The following is a 23,522-nucleotide window of genomic DNA, read 5'->3' as shown; positions in this document are numbered from 1 at the left end:
TGAGCGAGCTCCGGTAGTTGGTGATGGACAGGGAACCCTGGTGTGCTGCAATCATGGAGTCACAAAGAGTCAGATACGACTGAGTGACTGAGCTGAACTGAACATGCTCCTTCACAATAAAGACAGCAACAAGCATGAAGGGAAGGGAGAGTCCTGGGTTCCATCCAGCCACAGATTGGCCGCCTTGCTCAGCCTGGTCAAGATCTGAGATTGAAGTTGTCTCTAAGTTGAGGGCAGTACCATGGAGGGGCTGCCCAGGGTGAGGTAGTTGGTGTTGCCTCAGCTGCCAGGCTTGATAGAGGCTCCCACAGTACCCAGGCCTTTGGCCTCAAGCCCCAGGCTGACAGCAATTTGAGTCCCATAAGGAAGTGATGTTGACCTCCTATGAGGGTGTTACGTTTCAGGACTCCCTCTAAAGGCCAGCCTTGCTGGGTAAGGGGTCCATGGATGGCTGGAGTGATCCATGCCCGTTCCCACTGCTCCCTACATCCCACATCTCCTCCAGGTCCTCACCTCCACGGTCTCCTCACAGCAGTTCTCTTCCAGCCGCCAAAATGAGTCTCCACAAAATGAAACTAGTTCAGCCCTCTGCTGCAACACCCCCAGGATTCTCAGGTCCCTCAGACTGAAAGCCGAGCTCTGGGGTGGCCTTTGAGACCCGTGTCACCTCGTGACCTCACGCTGCCCCTCCGCCTCCATCCTGCCCCCCCCGCCCCACCCAGTCTCTACTCAAGGTCACCTCCGTGGACAACAGGTTAGCTAAGATTCCTCAGCATGTGGGACCAAGTCATCCTGAAGTTCCTGACTGCAAAGCACTGGTCTTGAGAGCAAATTTCAGGTCGTTATGAAGTCACCTGAGTGAGTCCTGACCAGCATTTTTCTGACAATGAAATAGGGTAGGAAAATGTCAGAGCAAGGGGACAGTTGTTTTGTGTGTCTGGGGGCAGGTTGTTTGTGTGTGGGAGGGGGAACAAAATGAAAATTGTGTTTCCTGCCGTGGGACTCAGGTCACAGAAGTCTGAGAAACACAGCTCTAATCAGCTGGTCACTGAGCTCTCCAAGGGCGCCTCGGTCAGTTGACTATTTAGAAGCCTGTCACAGTAAAGCCCGCTGTTCTGTCCGCTCAGGGCGGGTGGGCAGACTTCCTTCCTGTTGGAGTCCCTCAGGCCTGGGCAGGCCAGGCTGCGTTGCTTTCTGTGTCCGCCCACAGGAGCCCTTCCCGAAGCTGCTTTGCTGCCCCCTAGTGTCGGCTGGTGGTCTCGATCTCAGGATGACAGCCGACCTCAGCCCTGCTCCCTCTGGCCTCCCACGATGTTGGGCTGAAATGTGGGTTTCTCACAAGGGCTGTGCTTTATTGGGCCGGGGTGTGTGTGAGTGTGAGTGTGTGTGAGGGTGGTCTTTAAAGATTCAGGCAACCACTCCTAAACCTTGTTCACTTTGCCCCGGGGGACAAGACCACCCCAGACTCTCTAGAGATCCATACTGGAGACTTCCTGCTTTGGTGGTTCTGACTCCAGGTGTTCAGCTGTTTAGAGCTGTCCACCCATTTGACCGTGGCAGTGACCTCTGTGTCTGCACTGGGAAGGGGTCCTGGGGTCTCGTGGGCCCCTTCCTGCCTTTTCAGAGATTATGCCTGCAACAGGACCAGTCCCTGATTGTCTCGCTTCCCTCCTGAGCAAGGAGTAGCTAGCGTGGCCTTGTCAGAAATCGCCGTTTCTGGGCAGTCACTGGGATGAAGGGATGAGCTGTGTTACCCCACCTCCTCAGTTCTTACCTTCAATTTCTGAACCGTAATAAAGGCCTGATTTTAATATTCATAAATGAAGTTCTATAATACAAGATTGGCTTTTTTCTTTGATGTTTTAATTCAAGAGTAAAACATGAAAGTTTTTTTTTTTAAACATTTTTTTATTTAGCAAAATTCCTTACGGACGCAGAGGATAAAGGGTTTTTATTGTCAGCAGAACTGGACATATTAAATCTGGAAATTCCTAGATGGCTAGGAGGGAATGTGATCACTGCCTTCAAGTTACTGAAAGCTTCACCTGGAGGCTCACGCTTCCCTGTATGACTGTGGAGGGCAGAGTTAGGACTGGGGTGGGAGGAGGCAGGTACCCGCTGGAGATAAGGAACAACTTCCCCAAAGCTAAAGAGACTGAAAGAGCAGAAGCAGTTGCCCATAGAGGTGGTGGATTTCCTGTCTCTGCCAGGGTCTCAACCAAGGGGGTGTCTGTCCACCTGTCGTGATGGCTCTGACCGAGATGACATCAAGTGGCCTGTGACTGTGAAAATGTACACACTGAGATTGTGGTCTGTGAGGAAGGAAGATGTGAAAAATAACTTATTTCCAGGGAGGAATAAAGGGATGAATAGGCAGAGCACAGAGGGCTTTTAGGGCAGTGAAACTATTCCGTCTGACGCTCTAATGGTAGATGTATGTACACTAAGTCGCTTCAGTTGTGCCCAACTCTTTGCAACTGTATTCCATGGGATTCTCCAGGCAAGAATACTGGAGTGTGTTGCCATGCCCTTCTCCAGGGGATCTTCCCAACCCAGGGACTGAACTTGCATCTCTTACGTCTCCTGCCTTGGCAAGCAGGCTCTTTACCACTAGCACCACCTGGGAAGCCCAGTGGTGGATACGTTACACTTTGAACATCTATCCAAACCCATAGAATGTACACCAGCATCAGAGTGAACTCTGAGGTAACCTGTGGACTTTGGTGACTATGTTCATCATTTGTGACGGATGTGCTGCTCTGGTGGGGGATATTCATAGTGGGGAAGGCTGTGCGTGTGTGAGGGCAGAGAATAGCCAGAAATCTGTACCTTTCCCTCAAGTTTACTATGAGCCTGAAAAACTGCTCTAAAAAAATAATCTGAAAAAAAGAAGAGAGGACTAACAGTAAAATAGCCTTTTTTATTAAATATATATATATATACATATATATATAATACATCTAATATGTATTGTCTCTAAAGAAAGCACAGTAGACTAGAACACTGTCATTTTGTAGGGGACTTCCTTCCAATGTTTGGAGCAGAAATCTTTTGACCTGTTGAACTTTCTGATGGAATTACGCATGTTTCTGGTAATGCGTTTCATTCTGATAAGATGAGTTTGTTATTTAACCTCTTGTTCTGTGTAACAGGGTCATTGGTTTCCTGGAAGCTATTGTCTGCATAAAATTTGGACAAGATCTCTTCTCTAAGACCCAAATACTCTATGTTGTGCTTTGGCTTCTTTGCGTGGTAAGTCATTACTTTTCTACCTTGAAGTGCTAAACTCCCCATGGTCTCTTCTAGAACAAAACAAGACCCTCTTGTGCACCAAGGTTTCTTAGACATTTATAGACAAGACATACTACTTGTAAGTAGCCCAAAATTGGCCATGGGATGAAGTTCAAGAACAAATACATAGGACCACGTGGCACCCCAAATTGGTCCCCTTTGTAGGTCTGATCACATGCCCCCAGCAGGTGCATTATACTCTCATTTGTTTCACTTGTGAGCATTCGCCTGCATTTGCTGAGAATGTCAGGTCTGCCTCAAAGGGACAATAGTTACTGTACCCTGTAATGTGTGTATTACCAAGTGTTTATGTACAAAACGACAGACTGTGGTTTACAGGCCATGTAAGGGGAGGGGGTTTGGAGGTAATCAGGCCACGCAATTTCTTCTCCCCAGGCCAATGTTATATAGGCCACGCTTGTGTTGGGTGTGTTTTCCTCTCTGAAGGGAAGAGTCCTGGGGGCCTCCAGCTTCATTGTCCTGGGACTTTTCCCTCATCTCAAATGAAACAGGATCTTACCTAAAAATTTTTAAAATTTAAAATTCTGTGATTGCCCTTCTTAATTTGTTTTGTTACTCTGGAGAAAACTCTTATTTTACATTTAAGATTCTTTGCTTTTACTTACTTAGTCTAGAAAATTAAGTTGGGCTTTTAAAAACTTTTTATTATCACATAAATTTCAAACATGCGGAAGTAGATAAGGTCGCTCCCTCTTCATGTACGCATCACCCAGATTTAGCAGTTACCCACCAATGGCCAATCTCGTGTCCTTCTGTTCCACATGCACCATCCTTACCCCAGCTTACTCGGAGCAGGCCCACTCTTCCTATTTCAGGATGTCTCTCTAAAAAGACAGGAAGGCTTTTCTTTTTAGTGCAACCACCATGACATTATCACACTGGAAAAAGAATTCATGCCTTCATACTGTTAAGTAGCTGATCAGTGTTCACATTTCTCATGTTTCCTTCCAGCTTATATTTTCTAACAGATTATTTGAATCAGCATCTACTCATTGCAATTGGTTTGCATGCCTCTTTTAATCTACATGTTTCCCTCCATCTCTAGCACTCTCTCCTTTGCAGTTTATTTGTTTTTTTTTTTTTTTTTTAATTTATTTATTTATTTATTTATTTTTAACTTTTACTTTACAATTCTGTATTGGTTTTGGCATAGATTGACATGAATCCACCACAGGTGTACATGCGTTCCCAAACATGAACCCCCCCCACCCCCCTCCCCACAACATCTCTCTGGGTCATCCCCGTGCGTCAGCCCCAAGCGTGTCATATCCTGCATCAGACATAGACTGGCATTTCGATTCTTACATGATATTATACATGTTTCAATGCCGTTCTCCCAAATCATCACACCCTCTCCCTCTCCCTCTGAGTCCAAAAGTCCGCTATACACATCTGTATACACATTTGTTGAAGAAACAAAATCTTTTGTCCTGTAGGTTTTCCCCTCGTCTGGTTCTACTGATGCCATCCTTACTGTCATTTACCAGATTTCTTTGTCTTCTGTATTTTCTATAAATTGGTAGCTGTATCTAGAGGCTTAATCAGATTCAAGTCTTTTTTTGTTTGTTTGTTTTTTCCTTTTGGCAGGACTAAACTTTGTATTTTTAAAGTGTTTTTATTGTCTTTCATGGTATCTATTTTTAGGATTACTTGTTAGAAATCCTAACTGTGCCAAGGTACCTTGAGCCTGTGCATTGAACAGTGAAAGGGAAGAAGGATCTCTTTTGTCCTCAAACTTCAGAATTCATGCTCAGGTGTATTTTTTCTGTCACAGTGAGACGAGATGTAAGGATTGGTTCCTGGTCAGTCAGGCCAGGAAATGTTACCCTTTGCTCCTCACGTTTCTCTCTGGCATGGGCACCCTGGCTCTGTGAATTGTAGCGGGTACTCATGGCCGGCAGGGGTGGGCACAACCCTCACCTGGCGCCAATGGGACCACAGGCCAGTTAAGGCCGGCGGGGCTCCTGAGATGTGGACAGAAGGTGCTTTTTATCACAGCCTATTGCAGGCCTCCTCCGGGGGGCATCAGTAGCCAGAAGAGTCTCCCCACGGCCGGCTGTGTCCAAGGAGCTGTCTCCGGGCCCTTCCAGTCTCTAACTTTTAGAGACTTTGACTGTGTTTTACTAATTAGACACTTAGCATCCCCCTCCTTCAGTTCAGTTCAGTCGCTCAGTCGTGTCCGACTCTTTGCGACCCCATGAATTGCAGCACGCCAGGCCTCCCTGTCCATCACCATCTCCCGGAGTTCACTCAGACTCACGTCCATTGAGTCTGTGATGCCATCCAGCCATCTCATCCTCGGTCGTCCCCTTCTCCTCCTGCCCCCAATCTCTCCCAGCATCAGAGTCTTTTCCAATGAGTCAACTCTTCTCATGAGGTGGCCAAAGTACTAGAGCTTCAGCTTTAGCATCATTCCTTCCAAAGAAATCCCAGGGTTGATCTCCTTCAGAAGACTGGTTGGATCTCCTTGCAGTCCAAGGGACCTTCAAGAGTCTTCTCCAACACCACAGTTCAAAAGCATCAATTCTTCGGTGCTCAGCCTTCTTCACAGTCCAACTCTCACATCCATACATGACCACAGGAAAAACCATAGCCTTGACTAGACGGACCTTTATTGGCAAAGTAATGTCTCTGCTTTTGAATATACTATCTAGATTGGTCATAACTTTTCTTCCAAGGAGTAAGCGTCTTTTAATTTCATGGCTGCAATCACCATCTGCAGTGATTTTGGAGCCCCCAAAAATAAAGTCTGACACAGTTTCTACTGTTTCCCCATCTATTTCCCATGAAGTGATGGGACCAGATGCCATGATCTTCGTTTTTCTGAATGTTGAGCTTTAAGCCAACTTTTTCACTCTCCTCTTTCACTTTCATCAAGAGGCTTTTTAGTTCCTCTTCACTTTCTGCCATAAGGGTGGTGTTATCTGCATATCTGAGGTTATTGATATTTCTCCACCAATCTTGATTCCAGCTTGTGTTTCTTCCAGTCCAGTGTTCTCATGATGTACTCTGCATATAAGTTAAATAAGCAGGGTGACAATATACAGCCTTGATGTACTCCTTTTCCTATTTGGAACCAGTCTGTTGTTCCATGTCCAGTTCTAACTGTTGCTTCCTGACCTGCATACAGATTTCTCAAGAGGCAGGTTAGGTGGTCTGGTGTTCCCATCTCTTTCAGAATTTTCTACAGTTTGTTGTGATCCACACAGTCAAAGGCTTTTGCATAGTCAAGAAAGGAGAAATAGATGTTTTTCTGGAACTCTCTTGCTTTTTCCATGATCCAGTGGATGTTGGCAATTTGATCTCTGGTTCCTCTGCCATTTCTAAAACCAGCTTGAACATCAGGGAGTTCGTGGTTCACATATTGCTGAAGTCTGGCTTGGAGAATTTTGAGCATTGCTTTACTAGCATGTGAGATGAGTGCAATTGTGTGGTAGTTTGAGCATTCTTTGGCATTGCCTTTCTTTAGAATTGGAACGAAAACTGACCTTTTCCAGTCCTGTGGCCACTGCTGAGTTTTCCAAACTTGCTGGCATATTGAGTGCAGCACTTTCACAGCATCATCTTTCAGGATTGGAAACAGCTCAACTGGAATTCCATCACCTCCACTAGCTTTGTTCGTAGTGATGCTTTCTAAGGCCCACTTGACTTCACATTCCAAGATGTCTGGCTCTAGATTAGTGATCACATCATCATGATTATCTGGGTCGTGAAGATCTTTTTTGTACAGTTCTTCCATGTATTTTTGCCACCTCTTCTTAATATCTTCTGCTTCTGTTAGGTCCAGACCATTTCTGTCCTTTATCGAGCCCATCTTTGCATGAAATGTTCCCTTGGTATCTCTAATTTTCTTGAAGAGATCTCTGGTCTTTCCCATTCTGTTGTTTTCCTCTATTTCTTTACATTGATCGCTGAAGAAGGCTTTCTTATCTCTTCTTGCTATTCTTTGGAACAGTATGAAAAGGCAAAATGATAGGATACCAAAAGAGGAACTCCCCAGGTCATTAGGTGCCCAATATGCTACTGGAGATCAGTGGAGAAATGAAGGGATGAAGCCAAAGCAAAAACAATACCCAGTTGTGGATGTGACTGGTGATAGAAGCAAGATCCGATGCTGTGAAGAGCAATATTGCATAGGAACCTGGAACCCTCATTAGGTTGGTGAATTTTGATGCACCTTGGTGTCTATGCGATGGTAACTGTATTGAGGACACGACCCGTTTCTCAGTCTCTCCATCCCTTAGCGTGGTCCCTTGTAAGTCCATCATGTGGCCGAGTGCTCATCAGAGATGCCCTGATGTGGAGCCGCACAGGTAGGTGACTGCGAAGATGAGATTTATTCATGCTTACCATGCGCCAGGCACTGCTGGAAGCACTTTTCACACATTGCGTATTTGAGCTTTACACTTTGAGGGGAAGTACTTTGTTATCCCCTTTCCCAAATAAAGGCACAGAGAGGTCCCCTTAACTTACCTAAGGTCATCCTGGCCAAGCCAGGGCTCAAACCCAGAGAGTCTGGCTAGAGATTTCCTGCTCCCCCTTCACGGGGGTCCCCCTCGGAGGCCCTCCAAGGGCACGTGGGAGTTACCTCTGCCGACTACTGATGCTCAGATATCATCTTGGTGTGTGTGCACAGAGCTGGAGGAGCTCTGGAGAGAGCAGCCGACAAGCTGGGGTGCAGCTCAGGCGATCAGGTGCGCTCGGGGTCACCCGGGATCACAGTGCATGGTCCTCCCATCCCACGGGCGCCCAGCCTAAGCCCCGAGGCGAGGCGGCCGCCGCCTGCTGACGTCACCTCTCGAGTCAGCCCTCAGGTTCCCTGCCATGTGACCCAGCTCCGCCCCCATCTTCTCCATCCTGCCCTTCAGATCCCTTCTCCACTCTGCTGCCAAAGCGGTCTTCCAGAATTCAGGTCGGAATCCCTTCCTCCCCGCTTAGAATCAGTCCCGATGGCTGGGGCTTGAGAGGGCCCAAGAGAACAGTATTTGCCACCTCACCAGGCTCAGAGCAGTTAGGAGACAGGCAGGAAAAACGACGGCTGTGGATCCAGAAGCAGCCGCTTTATGACTGAGAGCCCACGTTCTCAGTATCCACATCCGATGCCAACAAGAGCCTTCCAATTGCGAGCCCCAGGAGCAGACACACTTTCCTCTCCAGCCTCAGAAAAGCCGGCCTCCCCTCAATGAGAAAGGAAATGGCCAGCTTGCTCATCCCTGTTCCCCAGTCAGTTAAGACACACCTCCCCCTGGGGAAGGTGTGAGGGAAAGCCACAGGGTTACCCCGGGAAGCTCCCTCTGGGGGTGCAGAAAGGGCGGGAAGAAGGTCCCCAGCGCACTCCCAGCAGCGGAAATGCGAAGTCATGCCTGAGTGTTCAGGCCGCCACTGCCTGGATGGTTCTCACACCCAGCCCTGCAGCCCCCTGTCCTCAGGCTCCACCAGACTGTTCTCGGTTACCGAACACCTCGGCCCATCATCCTTCCAGACCTGTCCTGCCTGCACCCGAGAGGTTTCCTTTGCCCACGCTGAGTGCTTTGCCCTGCTTTTTCCTCCACCTGGCGCACCTTAATGCCAAGACCAACCTTCCATCTGCGCCCCGCGTGCAATGCACTCCAGCCTGCAAGGCAGATGAGAGGACTCCCTCCTGGGGGGAACCGTCCCATTCTGTACATACCTCCCCAGGCTCTGGCCCCAGCGTGACATTTTCTGTGGTGTTTACGTCGGTCTCCTTAACCTGGCACTTCCTGCTGCTCACAGAGAAGTCTCCATCGTCCTTCAGTCCCACAGACGCTAGCACAGCGCCTGAGGCACGGGAAACACTCATCAAACGCGGGGAGACGAGGGGGGTGAGGTCCAGAGACGGAGACCAGGAGACCCAGACACGTAGGACGAGACAGGCAGGTGTGAAGACTGGAAGCGCCCGCGCGCCCGAGTCACAGGAATGGGGCCGGCCGTGTCTGCCTGGGACTGGCTCTGTGTGTTGGTGGAAATTCAGGGGTTTTTCTGTGGAAAGACTGCCTCACAGAGCAGCTGGAGGCCAGGAGAGCGTGGAAGGGAGGGGACAGAGGAGGGCTGAGCCTGGGGGTGTCGCTGGGAGCTCAGGGAGGACCTGTCCCAGGCAGTGGCATTGAGGGTGCAGAGAAAGGGCAGCAGGAACCCGGCCCAGCAGGCGTCCCCTCGGCAGAGCTGGGGAGGGCGGCTCTGGCTTTCCTGTTTGGGCCACTGGTGGCTTCCGGTACTAGTGACACGTTGAGGCCCATCCGAGAAGCTCGTTGAAAGGAGGTGTGTTAAGGTGTGAGGGGCCATTAGACTTTACAGGTGAGGGCGTCTTGTGTCATTGGAAGTTCTGGTCTGTCCAGGAGCTCTGGAAAGACTCGGTCAGCGGTGGAGACACAGGAGTCAGGAGGCGTCCATGCTTGGGGTAAATGGTAGGAGACATCGGCTTGGCAAGAGTCGGGGGCCATCGTGAGGGGAGGAGAGGCTGGCTGAGGATGCGGATCGGGGAGCAGCCACATTTTAGAGGCTGGGCTGGGGACGAGAAACCGCCACAGGAAAGAGGACTTTGCAGATAAGGAGAATCCCCCAGTTAGTGTTGGCAGTGAGGAGTGCCCTGGAAGGGGAGCTGGCCTGAAGAGAAACCTCTGGCTGGGATGATTAGGGGTCCCCACAGCCTTGCACATTCATCAGAGAAGAAGAGTGGAAATAAAGTGTGGGTTTAATAAATATTAAAAAAATGTGTGTGCCCGGCACATTTTATAATCACGATTTTTTATTAAAGATCAAGATTGGTCTCAGTCTTAGGAGGGGTAAACATTTTTCAGTAAGAGAACACAGTTTACACCACGTCTCCACGCTAAGAAACAAAGCCCCCAATTATTTGCCTTGATTGGGAAGAGAGTATACGCAGAATTTGTGATTAATGTAGAAATAAAGGTCCCGTATGCTGGTTGATGAGCTGCCGCAGCATCAGTTGTCTAATGAGTCTGGGTGGATTTGAATGCTGGTAACCATAATATGGAAGCCACACCTGGGTCTGTGTGCTGCCTTGGCTCTTAGCCCTCACGTTTTTTTCTTTTTTTCTTCTCTTTCTTTAAACAAAATCTGCAGAATTGCTACTTAAATGCCAGGCCTTGACATTTTAAGTGGGTACTTGCCTAGATTTCCAGAAGTGTGATTGCAAACCTATAAATTACAAGCTTTTGTCTCCTGGGACAAGTGTGAAAAGGGCCTCTTGTACCCAGGTGAAGTGATAAATGTGGCCACCACAGCAGGTCCTCTGCATGGCTCGTGATGATAAGCATCTGCCACGCAGCACCTGCCAGCGTTTGCCTGCCCCCCTGCAAAGCAAGGTCTGCCCAGCTGTCTGCTCCTGGAGCAGCCCCAAGCTGCCAGTCTGCCCTCCCAGGGCAGGAGAGAAAGCTGGGGGAAGACGAGCCCCACACGCCTGCCCTCTGGTGGGCGAGATGCGCAATGACGACCCTCGCAGCACAGTCACCGACCTCCCGTCCTTGTGTCACCTAGGCTGTCCTGCTCTCTCCCTCAAGGAGCTGACATGCGTAGTTTTACGTGCTACAGATCCCCTAGTCTTCCCACTCTTGCCATGCCGTGAAAACGGTACATTTAATGATGCTGTATATTAGAAATCTGAACAAGTACTGGACTATGTTAAAGATTAGAAGTCGTTTTTTCATTTTATAATTTTAGTATATTCATTCATGGCTTAATTTTTTGATGGGGAGATACGAGCTTTCTTAAATTAAAAAAAACACCCTAATATATACCAGTTTCAGTAAGGATTTAATTTTAAAAAAATGAACTAGTGGGTCTTCTTATATTTCACGTTCTCTCTCCGCCATTCCACTATTCCCACTTCACTGGCATGGAAGGACCAGGGGAGCACTCAGACTCCTTTCCTTTTTGACCCGTAAGGTGACTCCGTGCACCCAGCAGACACTCTGTGAATGTCGCTGACCCGGAGGAACTGGACCCGGGCTATGCTACAGGCCGCCCGTGACGAGAAGGCGCAGCCCCTCGTCTCCTGCAGTCCGGGCTCCGCCCTCTGGACTGCGGGCTGGGCACACTGGCTCCTCCCATGATGCCTTTCTTCCCCCAGGAACGGATGAATGGACAGATAAATAATGGATAGCGCTCTAAAGACATATAGACCTGAAATTAGCGTTTATTTTGATAGACACCCCTAAAGTTTGATCCAGGTATGTAAAGAAACCTGTGTTCTGGTTTGTCTTGCCACCCTCTAGCTGTGTGTCTTTAAGAAGGTCATTCGCCTCTCTGAGCTTTATTCCTCTGCTGTGAGATGAGGATTAACACTTCTAGATTTAAAGTTATGACTCTTAGAAAGAACTGAAATTATTCAAGAAGAGAAGATTACAGCATAATTTCACAACTATTCCCATGACTGAGTCAAGGGGACAGGTCCCCAGCAGGAAACGCGGTGGAAGAGATGGAGGTTAGACCTTGAGGAGGATATTCTGTCAGTGGGTTCCCAAAGTAAGGAATTCTGAAGAAACAGAACAGCAGAAATGCTGAGCAATTGATGCCTTCAAACTGTGGTGTTGGAGAAGACTCTTGAGAGTCCCCTGGACAGCAGGAGATCCAACCAGTCCATCCTAAAGGAAATCAGTCCTGAATGTTCATTGGAAGGACTGATGCTGAAGCTGAAACTCCAATACTTTGGTGATCTGATGCAAAGAGCTGACTTGTTGGAAAAGACCCTGATGCTGGAAATGATTGAAGGCAGGAGGAGAAGGGGATGACAGAGGATGAGATGGCTGGATGGCATCACCGACTCAATGGACATGAGTTTGAGTAAGCTCTAGGAGATGGTGAAGGACAGGGAAGCCTGGGCATGCTGCAGTCTGTGGGGTCGCAAAGAGTTGGACACGACTGCGCAACTGAACACCACCACATAACAGCAGAACGGGCACTTGGTTGCTTGGTTTTGGCGACTCCGTCATGGTCACGAGGGGAAGCTGAGGCCCGGCTGGGGGGCCTTTCCTGTCTTGTCACATGGTGTAGTCCAGGCAGCCAGGAACTTCCCCCAACTTTCAGTTTTTTTGACACTTTTTTAAACTCTAGATTTTTAGGTGCTATTTTTTCCTTAAATTAGAGCATAATTTAGGGTGTAGGGGGGCTGGTGGGGCACACCAGGGGGAGTGGAGGTGATGGCAGCCTCTGGGTAACCATGGACCATGCCTGTGTCTTTTCACACAGTCTCACAAGACAACACGACCTTCTCTTTATTTTCCTATTTACTGAACAGAAAAACAGAAGCAGCCAGAACTGGGGTCGCAGTGGGGCCGCTGAGACTAAACAGCAGTGCCACGCCCAGGGCAGTGGTGTCCTGCTGGGCCCTGCCCCTCCACGTGGGCCTGTGTCCTCAGGCCCCCCAGCACCACTGTGACCCTACACGGAAGGAAAACTGCTTTTTCATTCAGAAACCCTCTTTCTGGGCTTCCCTGGTGCTCCAGTGGTTAAGAATCCACCTGGCAGTGCAGGGGACGCTGGTTCGATCCTGGTCGGGGGAAGATCCCACCTGCAGTGGGGCAGTCAGCCCCTGCACCCCAACTCCGAGCCCACGTGCCCTAGAGCTCATGCTCTACAGCAAGAGAAGCCAGCATAATGAGAAGCCTGCACACCGCAACGGAGAGGGTCCCCCGCTTGGCACAACTAGAGAAAGTCTGCATGCTGTAAGGAAGGCCCAGCGGAACCAAAAAATAAATATTAACCAAAAAAATCCTGTTTGCCTCAGAAGGTAACCGGCTGAGTCTTCCTAACTGACTCCAGTGATGGGGGGAATCAGCCCCCCCCAGAGAGGTACAAGATAGAGGCCCATACGTGCTCCTAGCCAGAAGCCACAGAGCTGCTCAGAAAATGCACCTACCTGATCCCACACCGGGAAGAGATCTTCATTCTGACTGCAGAGTCACAGTGATAACCACGGAAAGTGAAGTGACGTGAAAGTCGCTCAGTCGTGTCCAACTCTTTGCGACCCCATGCACTACACAGTCCATGGAATTCTCCAGGCCAGAATACTGGAGTGGGTAGCCTTTCCCTTCTCCAGGGGATCTTCCCAACCCAGGGATCGAACCCAGGTCTCCCACATTGCAGGCTGATTCTTCACTTTACCAGTTGAGTTATCAGGGAAGCCCAGCCAACCACGGAGACACTGGTAACCGAGGTGTCCCAGCTCCTCTCTCAGAAAGCCCTAGCAGTCTTCCCCGCTGCCTCCCGGGGTCGTCGCTGCTGCACCCAGCCGTGCTGTAACTGGCGTCCTGGGGCAGGAGGCAGAAACTCCTCAAGACGCCATGTGTGAATTCCCATCGAAATCCTAAAGTTCGAGAAAACGGAATTTTTGGTTGCACCCTCACTCTAAAACTGTTCTGTGCTTGTTTCTCTCTTCCAGGCTTTCACCACCTTCCTGTGCCTGTACGGCATGGTTTGGTATGCAGAGCACTATGGTCACCGAGAAAAGGTATAGAAGGGAAGGTAGAGATGGCTTTTTGTGTCTGATCACGCCCTGCTTGGCACTGTAGCCGGGAGCACAGTCACGGAGGATGGGACGTGGCCGGCAGAGCGTGGGCAGGGCATCAGCCGCCCCCCACCCCGTCCCGCTCCCCCCGCCCCCCAAACACAGCCAGTTCAGAATTCACTTCCTATAATTGCCATTCTTGCTTGGGACTGCCCTGTTCAATAGCTCCCGTACTTTTATCCTTATTTCTTAAGAGGGTTAAAAACTTTTAAAATTATTTGTTAATTCTTTTTGTTTGTTTTTAATTGCGGGGCAAGCCCTGGACTAGCTTTGGCAAAGCTGGGTCTTTTCACCCCGTGCAGGCCTCCTCCTACGTCCCAGCCTGGGGCTCCCTTGCTGAAGCTCTCGCCCTGCTTACTTAGTTTGCGTGCATGTGTGCGGGCATGCTCAGCCACTCGGTCGTGTCCTACTCTCTGAGACCCCATGGATTGTAGCCCGCCATGCTCCTCTGTCTGGGGGATTTTCTAGGCAAGACAGATGGAGGGGGTTGCCATTTTAGTCCTCCAGGGCATCTTCCTGAGCCAGGGATTGAACCAGAGTCTCCAGTGCTTCGCGTGTTAGCAGGCGGATTCTTTACCACTGAGCCACCTGGGAAGCCCTCCTTTCCTAGTAGAGGAGGATTAAGGTAGAGGATTGATGTGAGTGGGCTTAAAACGCTATAGCAGTCTCGTCAACTGGGATTTTTTTTTTTTTAAGTGAAAATAGCAGCTTTCATCCTCTATTTATCCTTTTAGTCTAAGGAGCTAAAGGCACTTTCTGGAAGATCTGTCCTGCATCACTTGGGAGTAGCCTTGCTCTTAGGGCTGAGAGCCTGAGCACCAGGCGGTCCCGCCCTTGCTGGTGGGGGTCCCTAGCCCCAGAGAGGCCAGGGTGGAGCACCCTTCCTTGTTTGCTCTCCCCCTGGGAGCAGTCCATCCCACCGCTAAGCCTGCCTCTCTCCCTAGACCTACTCAGAGTGTGAAGATGGCACCTACACTCCGGACGTCTCCTGGCCTCACGGGAAAGGTTCAAAAGGTATTTCTCGCCCTCTTTCTCCTGCTTATTTCTCAAAGCTCCCAAAGCCCAGGAAAGGGATTTCTAATCATAATTTATCCTCTGAATACTGATAAATATCTGGAGCCCTAAATGGTCTCCAACCTACTCACTTGCATGTCCCCTGTCACTTATTAAAAAACAAGCAAAAAAAAAAAAAAAGAAGAAGCAAAGTGCTCATAGGTTCTGCCCAAGAAACTTGGCTTCATAAGAAGAGGCACCATGTGGTTCTGCCTCTTCTGAGATAGAAGGACAGAGCGAGACCTCACTGTCTCAGCCATCCTGATGGAGATGGGTGTGAGAGGGGCTTTCATTGTGAGTGAGAGGGGTTAGGAAGAGTTGTGTGCCAGGAGAGAAGCCTTTCAAAAAAGAGGCGGATCTGCTTGATCGCGTTGATTCAAGAGATGGACCATCGTCAGAGGGATTTCAGCAGTGTAGTCAGGGATCTCCCACTGGCCTTTCCCCAAAGAGCATTCTGGAAAGATCCGGGGCCACCTGGCTATTTTTAAAGAATTTGGCTTGTAGAAAAATGATCCCAAGGAGGCTCCACTAGACAGTACTTCCTTGTCAGTTATGAACTGATCATGGGACTTGACTAAAAGGAGAGAAGCCAACACCAGAGACCTTGAATGTCAACCCTAAGACTGGCTCAGCAAAGCGGAGGTGAGGGAGGGACAGCTCTGCTGAGTCACTCTCCTGAGTTCTTCGGGGTGAGGCTCAGCACAGCTCTCCCTGGGAAAACGCTGCAGAGTGCTGGTCACCCTGATGGAGGTGGTTTCTCCTGAATCCGCCAACTACTGTGGAATGCGGATGGAGGTGGGCACAGGGTTTCTCCCCCCGGGGCTCTGTTATTCAGAACCAAGCCCTGCCCCCCCCCCCCACAAGACTACAAGATATAAGCAGTGGTAGAGATATATTTAAATGAAAGGTAGGCCGATGGTTTAAAAAACAAACAAAACCTGAGCCCTGGAGCAGAGAATCTTGGCTCCACTGCTAGGCCAGAGGTTGTCCACGTGCCCAACTCTGGGGCAGAGCCAGCCTCCTGCTAGGAAGTTCCGATGACCTTCCAGACCTTACACACCCCCTGCCCGGAATGCCCACCCCCACCCCACCTCCACTGCCCTGGCCCCGCCGTCCAGCTGGCTGGGAACCTGCTGATTGCTCAGCACTCAGCCCATGTAGACGCCTTTCTCTGAGCTCCCACACAACGGAGCGTGACAAAGGATGCCGGCCCTGTAGACCCTGAGCCTCTCGAGGGCCCGCGGCGTCTTCCGGGGTGACTCCCAGCTGCCCGTCCTGAGTGGTGGGAGGCCTCCAGGTCAGACCCCAGAAGTCGTGTAATAGCTTTCATACCTGTCAAGTCAAGAATTCGTTCCAGTTTAGGGATTTAGAAACTACGGTTTGCAGCCGACCAAGGTGGGGGAAACTTCACTGGGGCGCCCTTTGGTTGCGACGGTAGACTCGACACCCATGTGGTGTAAGTTTTCACCGGCTCTCCTCTGTGCTCTGACGTGATCTATGTTCTCACTTCTGGCCCCCATCGCCATGGACCACAATCCACCCTGCGGGGAGTGTAAAACATCCTCAGGACACCCAGGCCCTAGCTGTGCTGGTTAGCCGAGGGCCGGGTCAAGTCAGTCAGTTCAGTGGCTCAGTCGTGTCCGACTCTCGGCGACCCCACGGACTGCAGCACGCCAGGCCTCTCGATGCAAACTCGTGTCCGCTGGGGCATCTATGCGTTGGTTTACTAGCAAGGCCACTAGATGGCGCCCGAGGATCAGTGGAGGAGCAGCAGGCGGCCGGGCAGGGAGAGCTGGGGCAGAGGGGAGCCTGGGCCCGCATCCCGCAACGATGCTGACGGCTGATGGCGTGTCCTGATTCCTCTTGACCAGGTTCTGAAGACGGCCCCCCCAAGCATCCAGGCAACAGCGAGAGCCATTCTTCCAGGAGAAGGAATCGACATTCCAAGTCAAAAGTCACCAACGGAGTGGGAAAGAAATGAAAAGACCCTGGTTCATAATAATCCAAGATCTGTCCAGGGAGTGCCTAGAACTGGGAGGGGACGGAATCGGCTGGACTTACCGGGAGGAGGGAGGTCGAAAGGCACAGCGTGATCGGGAAGGAACGGGGGCTGGAGGGGGGGTCGTTATTTGAGAGCGTGGGTCTTGTTTCCCACAGACCCGGCCCCGTGGGGCAGATGATTGCGGGAGGGGGTCGGGCCTTTGGGGGTCCTTGGTAACTTCAGCACTTGGCCACTGGTAGCAGGACGGTGCTCGGAGGAGGAGACGGTAGCTCTTTACTCAATTGCCGGAGCAGCTTTGTGCTTTCTGTGTTGTGGGTGCGGTTTAAACATCTTCACTGAGACAGGGCATCCCACCGGGACAGTTGATGGACAGGTCATCACCGTTTTCTTTCTCTGAATCTGCCCTTCCACTTGACTGACTGGTTTTAAGCCCACCCTACTTGTCTGTGTTTTATTTTCTAACTGCTTGTTTTTTAAGTCGGGATGCTTATATAAGCCTTCAGAAGCCACTGCTGAAGTTGAATTGGAGGAGGGCTCCCCTCTCTCCTAGAGGGAAAAAAGTGGGGAGCTTTGGTGTTACATTTAGCAACCTCCTCCGCCTTTTAGGACCTGAAACCACATGTGGCAGGTAGAAACAAGCCTGCGGAAAGGTTAGCTCCCCACATAGGATCCTGGGCGTTAGACCAGAACGTTCCCGTTCCCTCTCCAGCGTCACTGGTCCAGACTTAGCCACGGCGCGCTGGCGGGAACCTGCCCGGAGGCAGTGCTCACGCGACCCCTCCCCCAGTCAGGTGCCTTTTCCATTTTCTTTGTTTTCTTTCACGGTGTGTTGCTGACATTGTCTTTTAGTCCCATGTGAGGTGCTGGTGAGTATTCCCTTTCATCCGTGCCATGCTCTAGACCACTGACCCTGATAGTTCACCACCTCTGATGGATCCCTGTTTTAAATAAAATGGTTCGCGTTAAAACCCATCAAACTTGGCCTCCGTTAAGTGCTCATTTCTTTGCATCTTATTGATACTTTTCACTGTTTGTAAGCAATCGCTGTGTTTTTCAAGTGGCTTTAAGATACTGTGAATATGTTTGTGTTTTATGTAGTGAGAAGAAAAGAGAAAAAATATATATGTATTTTAGAGGGCTTACAGACACATATGTTCCTTTTCCTAAATTTCCCAAGTGATCAATAGGAAATGAACAAGATAGTCATTGTCTTTTGCGTGTGTGCACTAGGGGAATGGTTATATCAGCCAAGTTGGATTGATTTTTCTAATAAGTGACCAGTACCCAGTTGATTTTCTCATAAGCTCGCTGAAACCAATCGCTTTGTTCCCTCCTTTCACAGAGCACAAAGGTTTCGATGCCTTTTCCTCCTTTAAGGAAATCTTTAACCATAGCCGTCATGTTTTTCTTTTTCTGCAAAGAATTCCGGGGTGGAGGGGTTAAATGAGTCATTCAAAGCTCAGGTCACTTCCTGTGCCCTGGGCCTCTGACAGCCACTGGGTTGAGAGCCCACGCTGACTTGCTCCAGAGAAGTGTCGCCAGCCGCTGGGCTGGCACGGGGGGCTGCGGGGGTCGCCGTGCCGGCCGCAACTCTCAGCGTGCACGTGCTCTTAGAACAGCAGCCGCATCCTTCCAATTAAAGTCCCAAAGAGAAGCCAAGAGGCGCCCGCTCTGTAGATCCGTTTGAGCTTCCATCACTGTCTTAAACAGGCACCGTGTAACACTTGTCTTACTTCGGAAGTTAGGTGAGTGTGTTTTGTTTGGCTTCTCTGAGAGCTTGAAGGTACAGAATGTGTATCCTGGACATAGTGTTCAATTCCACTTCCTCGTGCTGGGCCACGTCCCTGAGCATCTCCAGGTTCATCTGACCAGTAGCTGGTCTAGCTAAGGAAGGGGTTGCTTCTCCAAGGCTGCTCTCAAGGAGGCCCTGCCCAACGTGGTGTGACCTGGAAGCGCGGAGCACACATGAGACATTGTTCCTCCATAGCCTTGTACAGAATGGCCAGGAAAGTTCCCAGATGCTTTCCACGCCCTTTCTTTGCCATGAAACTTCTGTTTCCCCTTTCAGTGAGAGCTCTTGCTACAGTGGTTCCAAAACCAGTGCTTCCCTTGGCCGGCCAGAACCACAACTGCCGCTCCTCCTAGAAGCTCTGACTCTACTTTTTCCACCCGTTTCTAGGAAATTAGGCTTCACCTTGATGGAAGGAGATCTGAGTTGTCATGTAATATCAAAAACGATTCGGTTGCAAGTGATCTCACCTTTGTCATTTACAAAATGCCCTGTTATAAGACATTGTTTTGGAGGTGATCCTCATAGAATGCTGTATGTATATTTCTCTGTAAGTAGCATCACATCAAATGTTTTGTTGTTCTTGTTCAGTGTCTTAAGTCATGTCCGACTCTTTGAGACTATGGACTGTAGCCCGCCAGGCTCCTCTGTCCATGGAACTCTCCAGGCAAGAATACTGGAATGTGTGGCTATTTCCTCCTCCAGGGGATCTTGCCGACCCGGGGACTGAATGTGTGTTCCCTGCATCTCAGGCGTATTCTTTACCACTGAGCCACCAGGGAAGCCCCAAGTGTTTCGTCCTTTTCCTCTTTGTCATTCTTAAAGGTCTTTCTATGGCCTATCCCTGCCTTTCCTGTGTCTATTTTCACCATTTGTAAAAGCCTGGGGCAAATCGTTCCCACAGCAGTGCTAAGACACTTCATTGACCTGTTTTACGCATTTTGATGATAAAAGACGAAATGCCAGTCTTATTTTCACTATGATCACTTCTGTAGTGAGTTCATGAGAAAAGTACTCAACTAGGGGAAATAAAGTTCTGTACCAAAGACATCAGGCTCAGCCCTCCTGGTCCCCCTCTGAAGCCACTCTGCATCATCTTTAAGTGATACCTCCCTTTGTCAGGGATCTCCCTTTGGAATCAGACCCTTGGGTTGTCTTATTTGTTGGTAATAGTACACTTGGTCAGGCCCTTACAGGAGAAAGCTAAATGCAGGGTGGAGAAGAAATATTTAACCACTAGAAACCAGGGGAACTGCGCACTCTAAACAGGGGCATTAACTCTGGTGCTCTGTGCTGTGTGAATTATGCTCAGTGACCACGGCAGCCCACCGCATGTCCACCAGGTGGGCTTCATGTACACAGTTCTTATTGCTGTGAGAACCAGGGATGCCCCAGCTAGGTGACTGCAGTCCTTAATGTAGTGCCCACTTTTATGATTGAAATCAACTTATGAGGAGAGCTGAGACTTCTGTTCTTTAGTGTTTTATTCCAAGGGCATCTCTTGCCTTCATTGTGCGTGTATGTTCCGAGGGTTGTATTATTGGGTTCTTTGCGAGTTTCAGCATTAGTAATGGCTGAGACTGAGGGCTGCAGACTCTCGTGGCTTGGCCACAATAAGTTTTTACAGCATTTCACTTTATCAGTTCATTCTAAACCTGATACCAGGACCATCACAGGTGATGGTTACCAGATTTTTTAATTGAACTCTGATATTATCTTTGATGCAGTAAATACAGCTTTTTTATTTTGCTGTCTTCTGTGAATTTAAAGGACTCATTAATGTCTACTAAAGAAGAGGGGAATCATTGGGTGTGTGTGTGTGTGTGTGTGTTTATTCAGTGTGTGGGAATGCTGAAATGTAAAACTCTTCCTTGTCTCCTATATTTACTAAAGACTGCCTTTACTCCCTTTCAGAAATTCATCTGCGGTTCTGTCCACCTTGACATTCCCTTTCTTCCATCCCCTTCTCATAAACCCAGAGAGGACAGGAACATCATTCAGAAAATAGAATTTGCCTCAGAGTTTTGCTTTTCCAGCTGAGGCCACCCACCAGCCAATCTCCTTAGCCACTCTGGGCTCAGGCTTGAACCTCTTGGGCCCCAGGTATTAATTTTGTTTGTTTTGTTATCCAAACGGTCTGAAAACATTGCCTGCAAATTGTGGGCATTGATAACGCCCCAAATGGCAGGAAGGTTTTCTTCCATGAGCCTGGCCTCCCGCCCTCCCCACCCCTTACCCTGCACATGAACTCCCCAAGCCCTCAGATACCAGTGTCCCTGTGTGGGACACACTTTTCTGGATGCTGAGTCAAGGGGCCTCCTGTGTAGCTTTACAACCACAGGCAATAAGGTTTATTTGCCATTCAAAGAGGAAAGGTAGATGAGCCTGAGACCAGGACCTAAAATATTGCATCCTCATGTCTGAAGTCTACCTACAGTAGCCTTCACTACAGTTGTTGAATTGCAGGCAGGGTTTGTGTAATAGTCCATTCTGGAAAATCTGGACCATAAACCTTGCTGTTCCCACCCGCCTGACTCCTCAGTCTCATCAGTCCAACTACATCCATCCCAAGGCGATTAGAGATATTATGGGTGCAACCCGGGAAAATCTTACAAAGATTCCCCAGGTTTCAGAAGGCCTAGAATCCTCTCCCTTCTCAGTCTGGATGAAATCCAGGCCAGGAGCTGGGGGGGGTGAGTTCACTAGGGCCACTGCTCACAAATCTTCCAGACACAGGCATGCAGGGGACTGGGATCTTTCCAAAGACCTCCGGACGGGGGCTCTTGGAACCCCCCCTTCTTCCTGTGTGTCTCCCGAGTGGCCACCGCAGCGCTCAGCTGGCTTTCTAGAGAGCTGAGTACCAGAGCGGCCCTTGCAGTTCCAGGAGAAAAGGGTGTTTCTCCAGGAGAAAGGGGCGCCTGAGACACCTGCCCCTCCCACTCCCCTGCCCGTGCCCCTGTGATTGTGTTCTTCCATCCTCTGAGTTTGCTGTTATTCCTGTTTTCTGGAGTCTTGGGGCTTAAGGACTTGACCAAGAGCACCCTCGGAGGTGTCAGATCAGCCCAGAGCCTAACGCAGTCTCTCCCACTCCAGGCTCCTTAGTCTCGTGTGCATGTCTTAAGCCCTATTACCAGCCCTGAGCCTGCACCCATGCCCCCCGCCCGCCTCCCTCCCAGCCGGCCTCAACAAAAGGATGATGAGAAGCCCCGGGTGGCACCAACACCTTTGCCTCCCCTGCTCCTGGGCTCGCTGCATAGTGGTGGTCAAACCTCCAGGCCACCACAGACGTTGACCCTCGGTTTGGTTTCAGCTGGTTTCGTGCTTGGTGGAAGGGATGACCGGAGTCATATGCTCCTTGAAGCAGGGTCCTCTCGCCATGTGGGTTCTTTCGCTGATGTTTTGATGCATTCTGCAAACCGTTGGAAGGCAATTCTTCCTGCGTGTAGCAGCTCCCTCTGCCCTCAGGAATTTGATTTACAACCTGGCCAGGCCATAAACCTCGGCTCTTCTGAAAAACAGCAAAGTATGGGAAAGAATGTCTATTATAAATACTGAATTCCTATGGTCAGCAATAATGTAATGGCCTGGCTTGTTGTGTTTTGTGTTTTTTTTCTTTAAATACGGCATCCATATGGCTTTCATTTCTAAGGGGCTAGGTTCACCACCACCCACTCCCCATCACCACCAGCACGTATTTCCTAGGGAGCAGAGATAACCGTGAAATGTCCCACTGGGACAGGGTGTTTTTCCACAATGAGAAGAAGCACTTTCCCATGTGATGACTCACTGGTCCAAGGTGGACATGCTGCTCTTCACTGAGAGGTTCGGGACCCTAGGTCACAGTGACATCGGTCACAGTGACATCACCACAGTCTGGTCGCTCTGCTCCAGACCATCCCCTGGTGGTGTCACTTAGCAAACCCCACCCCCAGTGTTGACTTTCTAGGAGGAGGCTTTCCTGTAAGATTGTTGAAGTCCTCGCTCTGTCCCTCTTACCAGTCTAGGTCGGCTCACTCACTGGAAGCAGACTTCTCACTTCCACTTGCAACACTGCTGGTGCCATCATCAAAGACAGCTTCAAACTCATCCTGAAGACCAGCTGGTGGCTGGGTTTGAATTTTCGTTCCAGCAGTGGGTCCGCTCCTGGTTTAAATTTCACATGCAGGGCAGAAGCAGCTCCTTGCTCTACTGAGGCAGGACGGAGCCACTGGTCACTGCATAAATTCCTGCTGCCCTCCTCTGCAGAATCCAGTGCCTCAGAGGGCTGTGCTTGTCCTCAGCATTTCTGCCTTTAAACGCAACCATGTCCCCAGTACAAAATGATGGGTGAAAGCTACGAAAACACCCAGGGTCCCAAGCTACTGTTAGAACAGCCCTAGTCTACCATAGCATCTATTAAAGTCAATGGGATTGTGTTTTCTTTGGTCAGGAAGTGTGCTAATAGCAGAGGAGGGTGCATGAGAAAATGATGCTCGAGCTCACAGGGGTGTCTACCCACAGAAATATATAGGCTTGCACGCACCTTTTCACCCCCACTCACACCTTCATGCCTTCTCTCCATTTTCTTTGGGTCATATTTGATACACAAAATGCCAAGCCCAAATCTAGCATGGGATCTGCCAGGCCACACATAGGGTGTGGAGGAGAGGGCCAGAGTTCTCAGAAATGTCCAAGGGGAGGTTGCATACATTTTGACCACCAGGATAACCTCAGATGCAGTTCTATTCCTCAAAATTGTGTCTCTGCCAGAAGGTACTATGTATGTACCTCTAAGTAATTTCAACAGAAGTCAACGATAAGCCTAGCAGTGATAGCCATAG

General features: G+C 49.7%; 1 protein-coding gene across 2 annotated transcripts in view; it reads left to right on the top strand.

The window, feature by feature from the left end:
* Positions 1–17,890, top strand: part of PTDSS1 (phosphatidylserine synthase 1) — a 72,875-nt gene extending 54,985 nt beyond the window's left edge. For both annotated transcript variants that reach the window (XM_040261029.1, XM_040261030.1), the window contains 4 exons: positions 3,153–3,252; positions 13,733–13,801; positions 14,803–14,872; positions 16,783–17,890. In XM_040261029.1, coding sequence (XP_040116963.1) covers positions 3,153–3,252; positions 13,733–13,801; positions 14,803–14,872; positions 16,783–16,892 — 349 coding nt within the window. In that variant the 3' untranslated portion in view covers positions 16,893–17,890. The remainder of the gene's footprint in view (positions 1–3,152; positions 3,253–13,732; positions 13,802–14,802; positions 14,873–16,782) is intronic.
* The last annotated feature ends 5,632 nt before the right edge of the window (positions 17,891–23,522 follow it).

The sequence above is a fragment of the Oryx dammah genome, unplaced genomic scaffold (assembly GCF_014754425.2).
Source record: "Oryx dammah isolate SB20612 unplaced genomic scaffold, SCBI_Odam_1.1 HiC_scaffold_19, whole genome shotgun sequence".
Taxonomy (NCBI): Eukaryota; Metazoa; Chordata; class Mammalia; order Artiodactyla; family Bovidae; genus Oryx; species Oryx dammah.
The sequence above is the reverse complement of the archived record's forward strand: the minus strand, read 5'-3'. Positions and strand labels throughout refer to the sequence as shown.